Source organism: Rhipicephalus sanguineus, chromosome 11 (genome assembly GCF_013339695.2).
Source record: "Rhipicephalus sanguineus isolate Rsan-2018 chromosome 11, BIME_Rsan_1.4, whole genome shotgun sequence".
In the NCBI taxonomy this organism is placed as follows: Eukaryota; Metazoa; Arthropoda; class Arachnida; order Ixodida; family Ixodidae; genus Rhipicephalus; species Rhipicephalus sanguineus.
The window spans coordinates 3,043,965-3,065,535 of NC_051186.1; the positions used below are offsets into that span (position 1 = coordinate 3,043,965).

At 48.9% G+C, this 21,571-nt stretch overlaps 2 protein-coding genes across 2 annotated transcripts in view; both read right to left on the minus strand.

Annotated features, from left to right (window-relative positions):
• Positions 1 to 549: 549 nt before the first annotated feature.
• LOC119374216 (uncharacterized) overlaps positions 550 to 21,571 on the minus strand; it is a 150,193-nt gene continuing 129,171 nt past the window's right edge. The window contains exon 2 of the mRNA XM_049410783.1: positions 550 to 2,678. Within this exon, the coding sequence (XP_049266740.1) occupies positions 603 to 1,943 (1,341 nt within the window). The 5' untranslated portion in view covers positions 1,944 to 2,678 and the 3' untranslated portion in view covers positions 550 to 602. The remainder of the gene's footprint in view (positions 2,679 to 21,571) is intronic.
• The window catches only part of LOC119374431 (endothelin-converting enzyme-like 1), a 67,832-nt gene continuing 59,218 nt past the window's right edge, over positions 12,958 to 21,571 (minus strand). Inside the window, exon 3 of the mRNA XM_049410833.1 lies at positions 12,958 to 13,792. Within this exon, the coding sequence (XP_049266790.1) occupies positions 12,974 to 13,792 (819 nt within the window). The 3' untranslated portion in view covers positions 12,958 to 12,973. The remainder of the gene's footprint in view (positions 13,793 to 21,571) is intronic.

Sequence of the window (21,571 nt, forward strand, 5' to 3'; positions counted from 1 at the left end):
TAAAAAGGAAAGCAGTCATCTTGCCTTCTCAATATGTCAGTCGTTGCACTTTGCCGAGTTAACTTCAAAAACGAGATGTCGGTTCACATGTATATATATATATATATATATATATATATATATATATATATATATATATATATATATATATATATATATATATATCCTAAACTCCAGATTCCCATTCGCTTATAAAGCTCATTGCTCTATAGATTTACAGGTTCATCTCAGATAAGCACCAGATTCCCATTTTGTTGCAAATAAATATTTTTCGCATTGCTTCTCATGGCAATATTCGAAATGAAATGGTGAGGCGTAGACCTTGAGGCTTCAAAACCAATGTCTAAAGATAAGAAACACAGATCTAATCGTCTTCCGTATTTACAGTCTCAACAGACAGTAAATACGGAGGACGATTAGATCTGCGCAAATCACTTGACGGACGATTGCACTACAATAAAGTAACACGCATGGAATATAAACGTAGTCGTTTGGCGACGTAACAGTTTATTTTCTGCACATCGCGAATGCAGCAGGAAAATGAAAAATCTAAGACACCCTAGAACGAATAAAGGAGGACATCGTGAGCGAATAGAATGCTGTTAAGGTTGTTTGTAGCGAACTGTCAAGTTATGTGGCCACATATTCGCGACCTTCCGCGCGACGTTGCGCCAGTAAAGGCCAGTGAACATCAATTTCCTGCGGCTTTTTATCGCAGGCTGCGGAGTGTCGCATCGGTCGAGGTGTGTTGGATTCATATGCATTCCACGAATGCAGTGGAACGAACCGCCGAAGTGTGGCGTGCTGCGAAGCACATTGTTGCACTCGCCGACGGCATGATGAGCGGTCTCAATCTTGCCGCAGCCGCCTGTACAGAAGGCAAGAAAGAAAAGCTGTTCCTCGCTCATGGAATCCAAAAAGCCTGGGAGCCTCAGCTTGTTCCTTTCGCGACCTGATCTATCCAGGACTCGCAGTAGGGTCTCCAGGGCACGACCATCGGTACCACGGGTCGTGTGATTGCAGTCGTTGCCTGCCATGGTGGACTTCGCGGGAAAACGCGCCTTCAAGCGGATGTTTGCGCGGATCAGTTCTCTGACGACAGCGAACCCTAGGCCGGCGTAGTTGAAACTGCGCGGAACGTCAGGCGAGAACCAGGGCTGAACAAGCATTAAGGTCGGCACTATGACGCGTCTGTTCTTGGCATCGACAGTGACATGAGACGCGAGCAGGTCTTCCTCGGTGGGCACCGCCACGAGGGCATCGAGCGTGTCCAGCTCCCGCTCCCTTAATGCCAACATGACGCGCAGGAAGGAGTCGAAGATCGCGCCATCCTCGTCATCCTGATGCACGTCCGGTAACGAATCCTCGGGGGCCACAGCGTCTCCGGCACGACGACCGGGCGATGACGAAGAAGAGGCCGTCTGCTGCAGTAGGTGCCTTGGGTCAACCACGCGCGTGGTAACGTTGGTCGCGCCCACGTTTCGGAGAAGCCCAGAGAGAAAGGACGCGGCCGAGAGAACCGTCTCTGTGCTCACCTCCTGCGCCAATACCAATGCCAAGGGTGCGAGCCCAGCGACATCGTAGACGACACGGAAGCAGCGGTCTTCGGCGAGCTGGGCGTTCTCGTCCGGAGTCGATAGGCGGTAGTCGGCCAAGGGTCCCAACTGTCGGACCACTTCCCAAAAGATGTACTGCGTGATGGCCAGCGGCGTCAGGTCAACGAAAACGTGCCTGAGAAAGATCGCCATGGAGGTGCCCTTGACGGCAACGCGGTCCCAGAAGCGGCCAAGGTGGCGCTTCCAGTCCGGGCGCTCCATGACGGTCCTGGGCTCCACGTAGTCGAACTTCACGAGTGACTTGTCGTCCAGCTTGACCCTGGCAAAGAGACGCAGCACCGTGTCCTCAGTCTCCCACACAGACGCGGCCATGAAGGTGATTCTCATGCGCGTCGGGAAGCCAAGAAGCGCGAACGTGTTCTCGAGGTAGTCACTGTAGGTGTGCTTCTTAATGAACACCTGGCGCTGCGACGACCAAGTTTCTAGGGCGCGTCTCGGCCGTACCAGGAGCTGCAGACCTTCAGCGGCGACATGGAAGAGCGTCTTGACGTTGTAGCGCACATTGAGGCTCAGCGCCGAGTCCAGCGGATCGGTGTCTAGATCCTCAGCCTTCGCGAAGTTGAGGCCGCACTTCTCGAGAAAGCGCACAAGTCGTCGGACGCCCTTCTTTCTTCCACCGACAACGGCGATGCAGCCTTGGTAGAGAGACGCTGACGTCTGCAGCGGAGTCTGGATCTTGTCTTCGACGGCCCACTTGGCCAGGATCGTGTGAACCCTGGACAGGACGGCATGCTGATGATCACCGACGGGAGTTGGTGCCGAATGTGACGCCGACGACGTGGAGTTCGCCACCGTGCCGAGTATGCCGCCGCACGCGAAGCGGTAGAAGTCGTCGCAGGGGTTCACTGCAGCGTCAATAGACGCGGCGAGTCGGTCAGCCAGCTGCACGCAGCCGGGTGTCGCGCAGACTGGCGTCGGAGACAGCCACTTGGAGACGTCCGCGCCAAAGTAGAAGGCTGCGCAAGAGCCGGTCACGGCAACTATAAGGAAGCACGTGACGTAAGTGGTGTTCCAGGCGCACGACGGACGGATCACGGCCGGCGGTACATCTGTGGTCGTCTCCTGCACATAGTAATAGACGGCGCATGATTTTGCAGGCGCGAACGAAGTCTAGTACACGTGTAACAGTAAAATACCCTTAACATAGCAACATATCTTGACACCTACGACCGCAAGCGTGCGCATAGGAGGGAGGGGGCCGGGAGGGAGCGGCTTAACGTCTAAGGTCTGCCCAGTACATTTACTCAGTCGGACCTGTTTCGTCATTCTTCGAAGTGCAGGGTCATAATGATGCAGGTTTTTGACAATGGTGGCTCAGACTCTTTGATTCACACCTTTACACCCGGATAGCCGACTTGACTAAAGGCGCGCTGCAAGTGGTCACTTCTTCATTTTCACGTTTACATCCATTGCCAGGCTTGTTTTCTTTGGGACTCGACCAATGCCGGGAGGGGGGGGGGGGGGCTGGCGTAATGCATGCTTTCCCCCACCCCCTCGGTTAATGGAGGGAACACTGTGCAGCCTATGCCTACTACCATTAGGAAAGCCAACCATACCGTGCCTGACGCACTACGCCTGATGTGCTTACTGACAGCAAAGGTCAACCGCCATTTTTCAGGCTGTACCAAATATCACACAAGGAACAACCAGCATCGCAGGCGGGCCCCGCCACGGTGGTCTAGTGGTTATGACACTCGACTGCTGACCCGATGGTCGCGGGATCGAATCCCGGCCGCGGCGGCTGCATTTTCGATGGAGGCAAAAATATTTGAGGCCCGTGTACTTAGATTTAGGTGCACGTTAGAGAACCCCAGGTGGCCGAAATTTCCGGAACCCTCCACTACGGCGTCTCTCATAATCATATCGCGGTTTTGGGACGTTAAATCCCAGATATTATTATTAGCATCGCAGGCGGTGTCAAAAATCTTGAAGCAGCCACATAAGAAATGCAGTGGTGACAACATGCAGCCCGTGCAGAGCCTCGGTGATTAAGTATCGCTAATGAAATGAAAATTACTTGCAGCAGTGCTTTTACAACATGGCGAATATTCCCAAGCAACAATGCCTGCAATTGAGCGCGTATACAAAGTAGAACGATCCTTATGCGCTTATGCAGGACGTAACACAGACGCTGCGAATGCTGCCTCGCTACGTGCCTATTTGAATGCTATCGCAATAAAATAGGATACTTAGTGGCCAGTTCAGAATTAAATACGTCATAAACATACTGAAGCTTTTCGTCAATTTCCGCAAGCCTTTTTTAAGCGCTGTCAAGAATGGCGCAATGAACGGATTTTTTAAAACGACAGGTCACGACTTACGGTGCTCTCTGGTGATGACGTCCAGGACCGGGGACTGGACGCCGAGCTCCTAGACGACATGGCGACTTCGGGCGCTGGAGCGAAAGCGGGCGACAACACGCGATTCTTCTTCATATCCAAGGATGTTCATATCTCGTGACCGCACATTCTTCTTCACGCCTGTTCCAAATAACGATGATGATGATGATGTACTCTTCCCGTTTCAAAAGTATGCTGTCGCGCTTGGCTTGGTTTGGTTTTTAAAGAGTGTGGAACATACGCACAATGATTTTAAAAAAAGCAAAACAATGTATCAATAAATACTGAAATTACTGCGTGATTGCGCAAACAGAAGAGACAGCTGTATTAACCCGACTAGAATAATTACGAAAAGATCTGTTAGATTTTTAGACATTTTGTAAATTACTTTACTTATATATTATTTGTTAAAGTGGACATTAACTATTTCGTGACCGTGGGAAAATAGGCCCATTTTGTATGCTTTAGCAATTCTTTTTTATGAAAAGGAATATATTAGATACAGTGTAATATTATATATCAATATAAATATAAGCGATGGTACTTTGTAATGGTATTACTTAAAAAATTATTAGAGTACAATATGCAAGAATGTTTATGAAAAACAAGATTTATTGAACATTACAAAGAACATTTTTAATGCTGCGCTCCCAACATGAAAGAAAAAAGAAAAATTAACTTGAAAGAAACAAAATGTTTGCTCAACAGTTTTTTGTATAGGAGGAAAGTTTGAATGATCTAGATCAAGGAGTGTATGACTTACTTTTTTTTTTGTCTGCCCAGTGAAAACTGCGTTCTTCCATCAGGTTGAACGGTTATATTTTTCCCTCTACAAATTTTCCAGACAAAGTAATACAATAAACGTAATTAGCAAGAATAAATTTTCTATTGATTCGCATGTATTTTAGCAAATTATATTAACTAGCAGCACAGAACAAAAATTTGGATACCAAAAGGTAGGACTGAACACGGCACCAAAACGTCTTAACGTACGGCTTCACCGAACACATTAAAAATATACTAAACTTCTAAGCTTGGAAAAAGTCTTCAAATTCCAATGTCTGGCACTATCGAAATAGGTGGAACCATGTCTGAAAGGTCTAAGATGTAAAAAAAACATTTTTTTTTTCAAATGTTTGTGTGCCACTAGGCAAAACAGGCCTTACAAATGTCATTTGTCCGGTGGTCAAGTTTCTTGTTCTCATAGCACTTTTTCAAATTTCTCCGCTTCGTCAATCGGTAGCACTTCTTCTGAATGTACTTGTTTTGGGGACGTGTAGTCGTGGAAGCTCGACAATAGCCATACAGAGCGGCAGCAAAATGAAATTCACCATCTCTGCTGCGTCCTCCACTACGGCGTCTCTCATAATCAAATGGTGGTTTTGGGACGTTAAACCCCAACAATTATTAATGCGCAACACTACTCTGAGGACACCGCCGGGTACACTTCTTGGGCTGAGCGTTACTCTCTACTGCCTGAAGATGATGTCACCAAATCTTCACCATATACTGTTGAGACACTACAAATAGAAGATGTACTAGTGCCCACATCCTCACGACATTTCAACTGGAGTAAAAAATTGATGTGCCAGAAAGCGTAACGCTTTGATCAGCACGCGACTACAATCCTGGCTCGTTCTATGGTTTTTATAATCACACTGCGCGCTAGGGCGCGTGCCGCAGGACTTTCATTAAAGGCATTTCAATTAAATAATTAATTAATTAATAATCAATCAAGCAATCAGTCAATCAATCAATATTTTCATGATTTGACATCACCCTAGAGTCACTTCTGCTAGAAGCAGCAGAAAAATTGCTTGCAGGCACAATATAAATGAATCGTACACGGAACGACATTTCTAAGAGGGTCTCGCTTCCAGGTCGTCTGCCGCTTTGGCGAACGAACGAACCAAGCGAACCGCTATCTTTGAGTCCCTTTTAAAAATCGCCGCCGCTCGGGAAAAAGCTAACTACGCAGCACAGTTGAAACCCGCAATAACGATATCGGCGGGGAAAGCACAAAATTTCGCTCTTGCGGGAATTTCGTTGGCGCGAGAATGCGGCAGAAAAGACATGGAATTCACAAAAAACACAGTTTACTTCCAAACGTCGGTAAGTTTGCTTTGGCAGGCCTTACCATGCAGCAGTTTCATGCCTCTCGATCGGGAATCTCGTTTGCCACGGCACAAAGTTCACCCCATGCACTGGTCAGTGACGGTGGCACTGTGCTGTCACCAGTACCGTCATCAAGTGCGCCTACAGGCGAACCTTCTTCCGGCTCCGCTGGATCAGCGCAGAATCGTAGACAGCGAGCTGCACGCAACGCCGAATTCTTCGGCGAGGTTCATTTTTTGTCTGCCCTTTTCCACCTCACTGATGATTGCAGCCTTATCTTACAGCGTGATGAACTTCCATTTTTGTTGGAGGCGGCATCTTCGCAGGCAGCGAAATCGGACGAAGCAATCGCAACACAGAGTTCACGTTGCACCAAGCGACCAAGCAAACGCTCCTCAAATGGCTCCACACACGTGACTGACGCGATCATGTGCGCGCGAAGCCGACAAAGCCAAGCACAGAGCCAAGTCAACGAACGAAACTCCACGAGGAATGTGGATTTGGCTACGTAGTTTGCGATAACGAGCAGGTGTTTCGGCAAGCCATCATCCTCATCATTGTCGCCACCTTTATGTTTTTTTTGTAAAACAATTATGGCGGCTGCTTCTCAAGTGCGCTGTAGCGATAGTTTTGCACAATTTAAGTGTAGCGTGAATGCATTTCAGCAGTTTTCGAATGTAGTTAATGTTGCGAGAGTAGATTATTTGCGCACTCGTGTTTCAAAAATTTTGTTAATGAGGGACTGCGGTATGAAGATCTTGCGTAGACGCGAGTTATGAAATACATTGTCTCCTATGGGCGTTCGCCGGTGCTCCGAAAATATTTCGTTGCTGTGAGAATTTCGTTCCCTCGGGATTTCGTTATCGAAGGGTTTCGACTGTAAACGAAATATTAGTGCTTACAGAATGTGATAGATGGTGTACTTAGTTGCCAGGAGCGCCCGTATTTTTAAATTCTCGCTCGGCGCGTTCGGGTCACTGGTGACCCACGTTCTATAGGTGCGGTCACGAAAGAGTTAAAATGGTATACGTTTAGTAGCTTCAATAAAATTACAAACCACATCAAAGTCACCGCATCCTTGTGGCAATATCCCAAAACGAAAGCAGTGATGTCTAGCACCATTTCTGCTGTTAAATATAAGCCTATCTGGGAAAGCGGAATAACGAGGAGTCTTTTTCAAAGTAATGAATAACGGTGACGTCACAAAGAATAATGTTCATGAGTTTCTATTTATTAGCAGAAATGACAGAGGGCGCTATCGCCAGACCAGCCCTGTGTAAATATAGGTTTCATGGGGGGACACGGCAACAAAATCTGGGGATCACAGCTCCTGGGTGTCTAGATAGACTGCGCTGATACTTCCACGGAAATTTTAGGTGCTGATATTGTGTCCATTTAGTTACGGTTTCCATCATATCGTCGCAAATTATATCTCGGTATGACAGAACGAATTTCATAGCGAGGGTCTCATCCAGCCCAACTTGATGCCCTCAGGAAGCATGTGAGGGTATATTTGTCGGTTGCCAATTCGTAAAAATATCACGTGACGCCAGCTGGCAAAAAGTTTGACACATTCGCCGTCATGTCTACGTGTGGCGTTGGCTAACACTCTGAGCATTACACAAACAGAACCCAATAATGTGGATTGGAAAGCGACAGCCGGTTTACCTCAATTGGAAGAGCATCGAACGCGTTAACAGAATGTTGTAAGTTCGGTTCCTCTTGCTGCAATTTGATTTTTCGTCCAATTTAATTCCTCTCCACCGATGTTGTAATTACAACACTACAGTTAACAACTACAAATAATGGCCCATATGCTTTGCGCGGCTTCATTTTTGGTGGTTTATGACAAATCCGTGACTGAGGCTGCTTCGAATAATACGGAACTCGTAGCTGCACTCGGCTACGATTTGCAAGCTTCGGGCGCCAAGGCCTTGCATATACAAGGTTCAATCACACTAGATACTTTGATAAGGCAGAATTACGGATCGCATAATAGACAGTATTCATCCCGCGCATAGTTACAGCGAATCAGGAGAAGTGATACAACAAACAGTCTAATTGTTTTAGTTGCATTTACAATGTACGCCTGTCTCGTAGTACACCGTAGGTCGGTGCGCTCGGGCCAACAGCCGATGGCGCGTCCTGGGCGTTGCTAGTAGGCCCAGGTCCAGGGTCCGTGAACGTGTCCTCGAACAGGCGGCGGCTCCGGTACGATGCCGTAGAACGAGGAAGAGTCGGAGCGCCCGGAACACAGGCCGGCGACGCTCCGACGCTCGTCCCAAGCTCACGCGCTGACGTTCGAACACACCCAATACCCTCTGCCCAGGTCATCTTCCCATTTTATATCTTTCACTTAGTTTTCATTTTCTTCTATCGTCTTGGTGTAACGTCACACTACCCTTCGCATCTTATTCTTTTATCACATTTTTCCGGTCACCTCTTACATGTGACATTCTACAATGTAGAAGGTTCCTTGTCTGTGCCGAATTCTCTTAATGAAACCGATGTGTGAACTAGCTAGACGCGTCACACTTACTACGTATTAGCGCTTTGTAACGAGTGGGCCTGTAAAACACCGGCGCGTTGAGCGTCAACTTATTAAAATCATCATCACTGTATGCATTGAATCGAACTGCTCATATGGTTCTCTCTCTGCATGCGACAGTTTTAAGCCTGTTTAGAAGAGTTCGTGGCGAGCGAAAAGAGCGGCGAAGGCTCGGCTGAGCATTTCGCCGTGTTTATTGCTTCAAACTGCGTCCCACACAGCAAACCACCGTGTTTTTCTATACTTTCGGAATCCATAGGGCAGCTGTTGCGAACTATGGGAGGTGCATTCCGTGAAGCTAGACTACTGATGCCATAAATTTTAGTGAGATCAATGTGTGCAAGTGCGCTGCCTTAGGCTGACGTCGATGAGCTTCTGCATGCATAAGTCAGGAAGTATAGTCCGATTTCGCAGGCCGATATTGTTCGGGGTTATTGGTACGAGCGTCTTTGGGTTATTGGTACGAGCGTCATGTGTGGCCAAGGAAGATCAGCAAGGATAATGTTAGCAAAACAACAATGCAGCGATTAATGTCAACGCATCGGTGTGACGTGGCTATAAAAGGGCTGCAGAAGTGCTGAAAACATACTGGAAGTATTAAAACTGATAGTTATGAGCGCTTATAACTGTTGAATGAATGACATATGATCATGAATGAATGAAATAAACTTTTTCATTTTCCGAAACAGTGTTCCGGAGCTTGTAAGCTCGGGTTCACCCTCGGTGGGAGGGTCCCCCATTCCGGGAATCCTCTGGCCGCGATCGCCTCCCGGACCCTGGCGACGACTACGCGTTGGTCGTCTTGGCCTCCCACGTCTCGCACACAAAAATGACCTTGATACAAAATTATGAGAATCAGGACATAGGATGAATGCCTCGTGAACGCTCTTTATCTTCAGCCCAAGGGCCGGGAGGCAGGTGCTCCGTCTTTATGTAAGAACCGCCGCAGGAACCTCTGTCAAAAGGTGCCTTAAAACGGGCGACTCTTTCGACGAGATTGGAATCGGCGCTAAAGAAGTCTTGCGTACGCATTATGAAGATGAGCTTTGATATGGAACTGTCGCACCTCATTTGAGCTGGTTTTTCTAATGCACTTGTTTCTTCCGTTGTTGAAGCCGTGTTAAAGAAGGTAAATGACAAGACACCGAGTTTAACTTTCGGGCGTCAGGAAAAGAAGCAAAACCTGTAGTAATACCGCACAGTCATAAAATGGCACAAGCCATAAGTCGGTAGCTTTCAAAATTTGAGGTGCCGGTGGTATTTCCAGCATCCTGTAATGTATCAGTTCAGCGTTTAGTGAAATATGGAGCTTATAAACCACACTGTGGTTGGTTAACGTTTTAGCCAAACGTCTCAGTCGTTTTAGCGACAATCTGAAATTTCGTAGAAAAACTCGTCATATATTGCCTTGAAAACAGTTAACATCTAGAATATTTCCGTAGAAAGAACTTTGTTTACATGGAAGCCTTCACGAATGCGCAGAATGTCATCTGAGTGATGGCGAAAAAACCTATTGTAAGAGTATCATTTCTCGTTTCAATACCAAATTGCGTTTACATTTTAAACAAAGTAGTTTATGTTAGGCTCAACCCCCATTATCCCTTTCTTCCTGGAAGAGGCTCAGGCACGAAGAACGGCACGCAGCTCGATATTTCCAGCGCGCGGCTCAAGCGCAAAGGACGCACGAACAGAATGCACACAGGACGAGCGCGAACAGGCAACGGCCACAGTTCGACACGTGCAGCGCGCTGCCAAAAACACGAGGAAGGACGCTCGAAAAGAACGCACAGGTATACACAGGACGATCGCGAACGAACAACTGTCACAGTTGTTACTTCGTGCTCGAGCAGCGCGCTACAACCGAACGCTCTTAGATGTCTTTTTTTTTTCTTGAAAAGTGCGGCGCGTGGAGTGAGTCCCCCGCGTCTCCTGCCGCGCGGTGGTGTTGGACGCACTGTTTACCCGGCGTTCCATATCGGGAGTGGGCACAGAAATGGACCACTTTTTAGTGCGCGTCTCAAGGGCAGTTTTCACACTGAGGCAAAATCTAGGAGCGTTGCTTTAAAGCGCGCCCTTCTCTCGTCGAGATCTGCCTGGCGCCAGCGGTAAACGGTGTATACACATAGCTCATCGTTAGTGTTCCAAAGAACGGGTGACGCGTGGTCTAGCAGTGCCCTGGCTCTGCGGTAGTACACCTGCTTTCTACGCAGGAAGGCGGCCTGGGTTCCATTTTCACTCAAACCGAAGATTTTGTTTACGTATTTTATTAACGCGATAGCGTTAAAGAGCTCGTTCCGCAGAAATTCCGGTGTCGGTCTCGTTGGTTGTGACCGAAAAATCATCATCTTGTCCGTGACCGAAAAATCGAGAAAGATCTCCAACTAAAAGGGAACCATATGGGGATGCGAGAAACGGGAGAGGAGAAACGAAGCGGAGGCAGCGCTCCCGCCACTTCCTCCAGCCCACCTCCTCGCGCTTACGCGAGGAGGGGGGGGGGGAGAGTTGGCGCATGCGCGTGGGGGAGCAGACGCGTGAGGGAAGGACGAACACAGCCCCGAGCAAAAGCTGCTTCGCATCTAAAAACTTTAGGTTCGAGTGAGAATCGAACCCAGGCCGTCTGCATGGCAAGCAGGTGTTCTACCACAGAGCCACTCCACTGCTTGTATCTGCACTGAAATTAACTTTAATGCTTCACAAACAATTCGCAGACGCTTAAGCTTTGCCTTTAAGAGTCTAACGCGATAGCGATATCCGGCCCTATCCTCATCGTGCTCTATTTCGCTTGTGATTATGTTCATTCGCCCGGTCTCACACACACGCACACAAACACACACACTCGGCATACCTATAGTAAAGGTAAATGTTTCCGCCCTCTTCAACAGCACTTTTATAAAAGTGTGCCCCTTATGTGTGTGCAAGAGAATGCGCGCACTAATGTGTATGCTATTTGTAATGGGTGGCATGCTTTAAACCAGCATTACTTACGCACGTGATACTTTTCCGAACTTGCGATGCACCCACTACGTGTTCGTAAGGGACGGATGGATGGTGGAACTTTATTAAATATAGTCCTGAGAGACGCGACTAGCGCGCAGTGGGCTTCTCCCACGTTGAAACGGGCAGGCTTAGCCTGACCGCCGCATCGTGGGCTCTCAGGACGGCCCAAAGCTGATCCCCCTTGTTGGGGCTTCTGATGGCGGAGCTCCACTTGGCTGGGTAGGCTTGTTCACTGCCCAGTCACGAGGGGCATCGCCAGAGCATATGCTCTAAGTTAGCTATTTCCCCACAAAGGGGACACGAGCTGCTAGTGTAAGTATCCGGGTAAATTTTGTGAAATAAGGCCAGATTTGGATATGAATCAGTCTGCACGAGTCTAAGCGTCTAAGGGAATACGCTCAGTAATGTGTGTGACTGTTGTAATGGGTGGCCGGCTTTAAACGTCCAACTCATTACGCATTTCACATGGTGTGACGCAAGATGGCAATATACGCTTGTACCCCGTTTTACTGCGATGTTTACATCTCGTACTGTGAAACGGAAAGTCTTGTCAACTTTCTCATTCTGTAGGGTATAGTCAGACATTACTAATTTGACTATGTGAGGCATTTTTACCCGGACTCCTTTAAGGCTAAAATTACGACTAAACATCGACCGCAACTAACTTCCGCAAACTTATCGTTGGCTGTCCACACCACGCCACACTAAATCTATAAACATTTTTTGCTATTACTATTGCTATTAGTATTTAGAAAAGGGTACACCTCCTTCTAAAACTTTCACTAAAGGTTTCCTTTCTTACCAAAAGTTTAATATGGCCCACATTTCGCATAACTAAGGCCGTATAAAGACAAGCGTAAAACTGAAAATACCTATTGGAAATCTGAAATCTGCGGTAATTGTCTGGAGGGAATTGCGTCCAATACTAGGTTTCGCAGTGTTCATATCTTTTATCAGGCGTTTAAGAGTCACTTCTGAGGTCTCCGAAAAACTTCACCGTTCGGCTGGCGGTGCAAAAAAACTTTTTCAGCAAAAATAAATGCTAGAGAGAAAGTAAATTTCGTTCGTAAAAAGCCTAGAGAAACAAGCGCCAGGGTTGGGGCAAGTAGTGTAGAATGACCCATATAGCTCTCCGTTAAACACCGGTATGAAAATATAAACGTGAAAGGCGTAAGAAGTCTATCACGCTTAACTACTACGATCGTCGTACAATTAAGTGTGTTTTCCAAATTTAGCCTTTAGTTGAGCGCAACATTCGGACATTAATAACCACTGATTATTTTTATAGGCAACGTGTGACCCTTGAAGAACAAACCACGAATATGAAGCGAAAACGACCATTAGCCCTAATGAGCAACCTATTGCTGCGCGTGTGGGTTTGTACATTGGAACGCTGCGGTGAACTCGGGCAAGGCCTTGACGGGTTCGTTGCAGCGATGGCTCGCGTCCCCGTACAACACGTCCACGTAGTTGCCGCTGGAGCACAGCGCATAGCACGACGCCACGAAAAAAAGTCTGTCTTGCGCAAGGCTCGACTCTGTCGAGTATGCGCTGCTTGGGTTTCGGGCAGCGCTAAGCCTGTAGGCAGCCAGACTGGCTAGCAAAGCCTTCGAGTCCACAAGGTAAGGCGACCAGTCCACTGCCGCACTGGAACGGCTGTTGCTTTGCGAAACGTAATCTTTGCGACTAATATGGTCGCCGAAGGGGTTCACATAGTACAGATGGTTGTAGTAGAGTCCCCTCAGCACCTCGTCAGCAATAAGCCGTCCGGCACCACCGTAGTTCACGGCCGTCGGAAAGTCCGTGTGGAACAGCGGAAACACAAAGTAGTCTTCGGCGACAGTGAGGGTGCCGTGGAAGCTCCATCGGTGGCTAAAAAAGGAACCTGGCTTGAGAACGTTGGTCATGTCTTGTTCCAGCAGTCGCCAGCGCCCCTTAATCAGCTTCAACCAGTCGACGAAGAATGGAGCTCCGTGCGTTGGCTCTGGCAGCATGGTCGCCAAGAAGCTGTCGTTGGTGCGTGGTAAAGCGGCACTGGGGGCCTGAAGATGCAGCAACGTGTTCTTGTGGCGCGCCAGGACGCCAGCGAGGATGTCTTGTACGTCGCGAGTGAAATCCACCACTCCACGACGCTCCGGAAACAAACTCAGCCATTCAGTGCCCACAGCGCTTTCTACCTGCATCAGGCAACGATGCCAGTGTGCCGACAGAGGCAGGCTGGCAAGCTCCAACGTTAGATCCGCGATCTCTCGGCTCGCCATCCAGCCCAACTCGTGAGCAACGCGAAGCCCTAAGCTGAGCGTGAGTCCCTCTCGCACGTTGGATTTGAGTCCCAGGAGGTAGACGACGGACCGAAGCAGGCCGACATTTTCCACTTGCACGATGTCCTGTGCTGTGAAGCGGCGTGCCCAGATGAAGTACTCGTTCAAGAGGAGCAACAGCCGGCCAGCAGCGATGCCGGGAGTCGCCGTGGCTGTCAGGTTGCGTATCGACGTCCGGAGAACTTGCGAATCGGTTTCAGCCATGGCAGGGCCCAGCACTTCTAACGTGAACCGGTCCACCGCTTCTATCTTGTCGGCGACTTCATCTCGGACAGCTTCGGAAACACCGAATATGTCCAACATGGCTCCCACATACCTCCTGTACCGCAGAGAAGCTGCCGTGCCCGCCCGCTGGCCGGCGAAGGTCCGCATAGTGGCGATCCATGTACGGAAGGCAGCGCTGTGGCCAATTCTGAGTATGGGCTCCCCTGCCCTACCACGAAAGGGAGCCAGCTCGAAGCTCACGTGGAACCACAGGTGCACGTTCCAGTTGCCGGACAGGTCCAGCAATATCTCTAGAAGATCCCAGCGAGATGTCTCTGGCCATGGAAGATGGCGTTCGGCCATGAACCGCTTCAGATCAGACAAGCTACTCTGCGACAGCTCCTTGCATGATTTTGCAAGGCCAGCCACCTTCTTCGCGACGCCCAACGCAGACGGCGCTGTAGACAGGTGGCCGCCAGTGTCTTCAGAGCTCCACTCGATGGCGCTGAGCGCGTGACGATACATCGCGGCTTCTGCGGCGTCCACGGCGGAAAGTGGATCCTGTTGGTGCTTCCAGCCGTCGCAGACGAAGCGATAGAAATTTTGGCACGGGTTTTGAGATCGGTTGATCGAGCGCTCGATGGCAGCCATGTACTTGTTGCATGCCACTTCGACGCATCCGGAAAAAAGCGGTAGGTCCGCATGCTCCGTGTGAGTCGTCCGCTGGGAGCTGGCATGGAAAACACCTCTGTCAATTACGCGGATCCACATCGTCGCTCCCAAGTAAAGCACAAAGGCGACGATGCTAATGATGGCCGTCGCATCCAGGATTGTCTTGTGTCTGGGGTTCATGCGCCAGTTTGCTTGCATCACGACCACGCTGAGCCTGGCACGTTCCTGCGTATGCGAAAAGCAAAGTGCATTAGTAATGCGATAGCAAACTTGCATATATTTAACATGAAAAAGCCTAGTCGGCGTTGCCTTCTTGATTGCAGTTGTGAATCCGTGAAAGTGTAAACAATATTACTCGTGCATAGGAATTTTATTCCTTTAAGTAAACGTGGATAACATATGCAGGCAAGCAAAAGTCACAGTTTCGCCGCAAGGGTGTAGCAATGAATGTGATAGCAAGAAACTAATGCTATACGAAGTAAGGCTCGCCGATGGATACTCTCAGTTTGAACAGCGCTCCTTTTGCAAAGGCGGCCGAAGCAGCGAAGGAAACTAGCGTGCTTCAAGTGTCGAGCTGTGACACTTGATAGTTCGCGCTCATCGTCTGTTTGTTCGTTTAGCGGCGTCCCTTGAGCTCGAGTGACGTTCGTACGCTCCGTAACATGAGCGCGGACATCACGGTGAAAGCTTGAAACATCCCTCTTCCCCTTACCACGAGAAAACCGCGCGAGCAGACAGCGGAAGGGCAAGGTTCTCCCTGCGTAAATATAAGAAGCGAGCGAGCTCGCCGACGACTTTTAAATGCTCCCGTCGCGCTCCTAGCGCCATCTCGCTGGTAATGAAGAAACGCTTAGAAGCGGCTGCCGTCTCTGAGTCCGTTCAGCGGTAAAGGATGTGTATATAACGCTCGCCGTTAGGTACTTGGAGAATCTGCGTTTCGCGGCGTAGTGGTTAGCGCCACTCGCTGCGGAGCAAGAGGTCCCTGGTTCAATTCCGCGCTTCGGATGCATTTTTCTGAATTATTTTTCTTTGGGGCGTTTACATATATATACATACTTATACATATACGATGCATGACGGCGGCGACGGCGACGGCAAAATTCAGCCGAGACTGTCCATATAATTGCTATCGCAATAAAAGTTCGAGTCAGTTACGCCCGGAAGGTGAGATATATCGGTGTTCTGTAGCATGTTTGGGCACTTTGGCGTAAGAGCACTACACCTAATGTAGTTACTGGCTACGTTAACCAACAACAAATAAGCCAAGACAACTTGCACATGCAGGCTGCTAATAGAGCACCGTAAACGTGCACACAGACGTGGGTTCTGCCTATTCTTACGGTTCTGCCTATTCTATTTTGCTTGGGTTGGAGTAGATGTCACGAAACATGTACAGCCGTCAGCGCGCTTGCCTCGAACGCTCCGCAGCGTGGCCTGAAACGGTTTGATTGAGGCCAGCGCCGCGTAGCTTTGGGTTCTGCGGCCTACATGTTACTAATACATAATATCGAAGCATACCGTGGCATTATCTCGGCAACAGCACATATCACTTCGCGGCTGGTATCAGTGAAACGAGTCCTTGTTACGTTATGGAGCGTTCGTGTTAAGCGTGCTGACGGCTGTACCTACACTAGCTAAGGAAATCAGTCGCAGCCTAGGAGAAGACAAGTCCACTCGTCAAAACGTTGGCTCTAGCGACATCCCGTGTTCCCGAATTCCGATCTGTTCAAGCTTCCATTTTTCCCAGAACTGCTGGCTTTTTTTGGTTATCCGCACTAGTGATTGATATAGGCTGCTGTCTTCGAAGTTGTCACTGTCCAAGAGACTGTCCGCGTGAAGGGCGTTGTAGATTGCAGATTTGTACAAAAAGAACAGCCGCACAGACTTCGCTACGCATTCCCATAAAAAGTACCACAGAGACAGTGTCATATATAGCACAGTCATGTAATCAATTATGAGAGTGACGGTTATTCTCTGTGGTCCGCAAATAATGTTAGCGTAACGTAAACGTAAATAACGCTAACGAAACACGACAGGAACAAGATAATGAAGGTGTAAAGAAGAAACAAATGATGCATTGAGCCCACACGCGGCCGTTAATTTTTACTTACAGAGTAGTTGAAATTCTGCGCCGGTACGCGTGGGCCGTTCGCTAGTCTTGTCTGTCTGCTTGCGGTGTTAAATACTCTGAAGTGTCAAGCGCGAAGGAAAATATGAGGACAAGGGCAGATAGGGAGGAGGAGGAGGAGGAGGAGGAGAGGTTGAGGAAAGGAAAAGGCGCAACTTCTGCAACCCTAATTGGGAGCACGGCTCAGCGCCTGTAGGGGAAAGGGGGAAAGGGAGATAAAGATGAGAAGAGGGAGGAGAAGGAGAGGAGGAATGCTGTCCATGACCGAGGACGCGGCGGGCGGCTACTATAGCCGGTCGGCCAGTCCAGTGTCCTCAAGGAAGCGAAGAACCGCCTTGAAAACCTGGGTGTGGTGCTTTGCAGGGAAGAGGAGGTCCCTCTGTGTAGCCGCGGGAATACCCTGGCGACGGAGTGCGGCGAGCAAGGCAGCTCGTTGTGCTTGAAGCGCTGGGCACACACACAACAGGTGATCAATTGTTTCGTCTGCCCCACACGCACTGCACGCAGGTGACGAAGCTCTGCCGAGCCGATGACGTCGTGCCGCAGGCCAGGAGCAGCCGATGCGTAGACGCAGTAGAAGGGACCGCTCCCTCCTGGAGAGGCCCCTGTCAGGCAGCCGGGTCGGAGGTTCCAGCCTGGCCACACGTTCGTCGGGATGGCAGCGTAGCAACAGTCGCCTCAAGGTCAGCCTCGAATAGTCTGAGGCGACCACAGCACGGCAGACAGCGACGGTAGAGTGGTGTGCCTCCTTCGCCAGTGCGTCTGCTTGCTCATTTCCCTGAATACCCACATGAGATGGGGGCAGATAGGGACTAGCACTAGATAGCGCTTCTTTTTCATGCCCTTGCCCCCATTATCTTCACATTCACTTTTACTCTGAAAGCTAGCTCAAACCACCAGCTTTTTAAGCTGAATATTCGGTATAATTTAAAGTCAAGTAGCCGTAAAATCAGCCTCCTTATGGATAAAGTTTTCCCATATGATATATCTACCCAATTCAAGGTTCTCGCTAAGGTTCCTGCCAATTCTGCTTCGTCTACAGCCAGGACAGGTAGCGAAAGGTGATCATTTTAACCCGACCTAAAGGTAAAAATGCTTCCGACACATGGTTTCGCTGTTCCCATTCAGTGAATTCATCTACATGCGGTCTAGAATGGCAGTGGCACTTTGGCGGTGATGACACGGGGACGACATTGCCGCACCTTGGTCTGCTGCTGTTGCCTCGAACAGCAACTTCCCATCACGCTAACTGTCCTGATCGCGGATCTACGGCGCTCTCAGAATCGCGAAAACGAGGATCGCGTAAGCAGCTCAATGGCCCGACTTGTGATGAACTTGCGTGTGGAGCACCTGTCCTGTTCGTGTAGACTCGGTTGTACACGCAGTACAGGGAAATAAGGATGTATAAGGAGGCAAGTGATGATTATCATGATATAGGATGTTTATTGGCGCAAGGGCCATTTGATGGTCCAAGAGCGCCAGGAAAGGATAACGAATGCCGAAAATGGTTATGTTAAGTGGCTGATAAGGGGCCTAAAATTCCGCGCGCTAAAGGCGGGTAGAACATATAAGCATTAAAAATACGAGAATGACGTGAAATATGTGCATAGAGAATGAATGGCAAGTGGTAGTGATCATAAAACCATCGGTAAAAGGACAACAGTTTCTGTATCTTTAAACGGGTTCCGTCAAAATCTGGCGAGCGAGGGCAGTCATAAAAATGCGCTTCAATGGACTTAACATTGTTTAGTTTAACTGAATGTGAATAGAAATATAACAACTTTGGCTGCAGGAGGCCTCCGTGACCACGCCAACATGCTTATGTACAAGCGGTTTTAGCTGCTATCTTAGTGTTCTAGTAGTGCCTCTTTTCTGGATGGCAAGCACGGCAATACATACCGTGGTGGTCGTCGCGGGGCTGTTTCAGTCTACAAGGCTTCTATTAACCACTCCTATCATCTCATCCTGTTATCGCACGCGTGGAGCAACGCGTACACCTAAAACCTTTCCTGGCGTGCTACCCTTGCACGGAACGTTAATGCCGCAACACAAGCGGTACGATTCACTGGCACAGCTACTAGATCCAAAGAATTCACCACTGTTCTGCGGGCTATTGCTTAGGCGTGTAAACTGGCTAGGTTTTGGACAAAACCGACAACTGTACTGCTGTACGACCACCCTACTTACTTCAGTTGCGTGGCCTTCATGAAAGTGTACGCGCCCAAGCAAGCTCAGAAGGCACCCACCTACTACAGCTAGGCCTGATGGACCGTACACGCTTGTGCGCACATTGAGCCGGTCATCCAGGTTCCCACCAGACGCGGCTACTTTGCGCAGTCAGTGCATCCATGCCTGCGCGCCAGCTGCTATTGTGGATTTGTGGATTTTTCCAGAACTCACTTGCGCTGAGGCAGTTGGCTGCGGTAGCGGGAAGGCAGAAGTCCCTGAAGAATCGAGCGCCGTGTTTGTGCCGTCGCCGCTGGCTGCCACATTCGCCATCGGCCTCGTATCCACCTCTGCCTGGTGCACTTCATGGAACTCACGCAACTCGAGGATCTCTCGGCTCGGCAGCCTGGCATGGCCCGTGATGAGCCTGGAACCGCGCGACTCGTTCCGCTCCGAACCCGACGAGCTCGAGCTGTTGCTGCTGTGCGGAGTGCTGGCCCCTGCGACGGCCGTTGCGGCGTCCATGGCCTCCACCTCGTATCTCGCACGTCGGAGTATTGTCTTAGGTAAGAAGATGCCACTGACGGTTGTCGCGAGCGTCCAAACTAGGCCGTCGAGCGTCGGACTGTGGTCGGACAGCTTCCTTTCGCTCTGTCGGACTGCTCGTGAAGAAGCCGCTCACGCGGAACGGCTCGTGAAAGACGCATAACCCACATGGAGATTTCCTGCATGATGAGGACAAAACGACTACAAAGAAGGACAAGCATGATGTCGAGCAAAACCTCCTAGCCTGGGTTGTGTGCAGAGTTCCAAGGATCTACTCTACTCTACAGAATGGCACGGTCACTTTCTGTTCGCTTCTAAGAAAAACAAAATCACACCAGAGATGCTACTCAGAAAAATGTGAACGAGACAGAAGTTCCGAGGAAGATTGACGCTTGAAGTGAGTCAACATCGTTGAGCAGGAAATCTCGCTGGGGCAAAGCTGTGGAGAAGTGGACTTCCTGCTTTTCAGGGCAGCGTCCTGCATTCCGTAGGAGCGTGTTCACGTACGCTTTGCTTACTCTGCCTTTCTCCCATAAGTGGCGAAAGAGAAAGCAGGTGCGCAAAGGAGGGAAGGAAAAAAAAGGGGGAGTGAAGGGTTATTCAGAAATGGAAAGTTGCCAGGCCAAATGTTAATTCCAAGTTGTAGGGTGACAGCGAAAAGGAAGAAAAAAATTGGTTGATCCCTCTGTCATAGGAATCGGAATAACAGGGAAAGTAAAGTGTGCCCTTCCAGAAGTAACTGAATGTTACTGTACATTGATATAAGAGAGTTTGCACAATGTATATTGCTGTCTGGCAGCTACAGCACCGTTTAACGTGGATGCACCCACTTTGATGAATGGTGGTACAATTCCATCCCGACGACTAACGTCCATGTTAAATGATTAAACAAACCCTTGTCATAGCTGTAGTAGTTAACGGTGAAAACGTAATCAGAGAACGAGGTGGATAGCCAGAAGAGCGTCGTATATTGGACGCAGAACTTGGTCGCCATCGCGCGGCCGCAACAGAAGTTTTAGAATCTCAAATGTCAATTGAATGTTCTCCGGACCTGAATCAACAACCTCAGGTACATAATCTAATTGCTCTCTAATGTAAGTTTTGCTTCCTAATGTACACATGGATAAAAAAGCATGAATCTTGAGAGTGCCCTCAGAGTAACTTCAAGCTATTTTGTTAAATTACAGGCCCGTTGCCAGGAAGGTGGGGGTATCTTACTGAAAATTATGAAAATAGGTGTTTTCTCTAAAAAATTCAAGGCCTTGAGCAGATGGCTGTTATGTTTCATGAAACAGGTGCTCATGGGATTGTTCGGTGCTGATTTCGTCCATACTGTGTTTATACTAATGAATGGGTGCTTAAGGGTATGGCATGGTATTAATGAATACTGTTAATTCATTGAATGCGTGTTATACCATACCACATTATAAAATTATATCATAACTATGCATATATGGTAAGGTATACCATGCATTCATTCAAGATTTTAAAACTTTGCATGTGCTTATTTAAAAATGTTAACATAAATCCAGGGTTCAGCAGACAGGATCTTGAGCCCAAATACGAGGCACTTGAGGAGGAGCTGCCACGACTTCGTCGGCTTGCAGAAGGCGACAGCTCCTATTCTGTCCTCTTGAATGCCACGGTAAGTGAGTTAAAAAAGGTCACCACAAGCAGTGCTGCTTGCGCTGCAATGCTCTCATTGATGGCTGCTTGTGTAGTAAGCAGGAGAAGAGGGAGGAAAATAAAGGTGCATCCAATAAGCCTAGCCAGGCGCCAAGAAGCCTGACCAGAGGTACATGCGCGTCCCTCCTGGACGGCCTACGCGGGGTAAAACTAGAAAAACAAAACGTGCAGATTCTCTCAGCCAATACATAACATTGCACGTACCAGGGGCCCAGGAACCTACAGCACGTGGC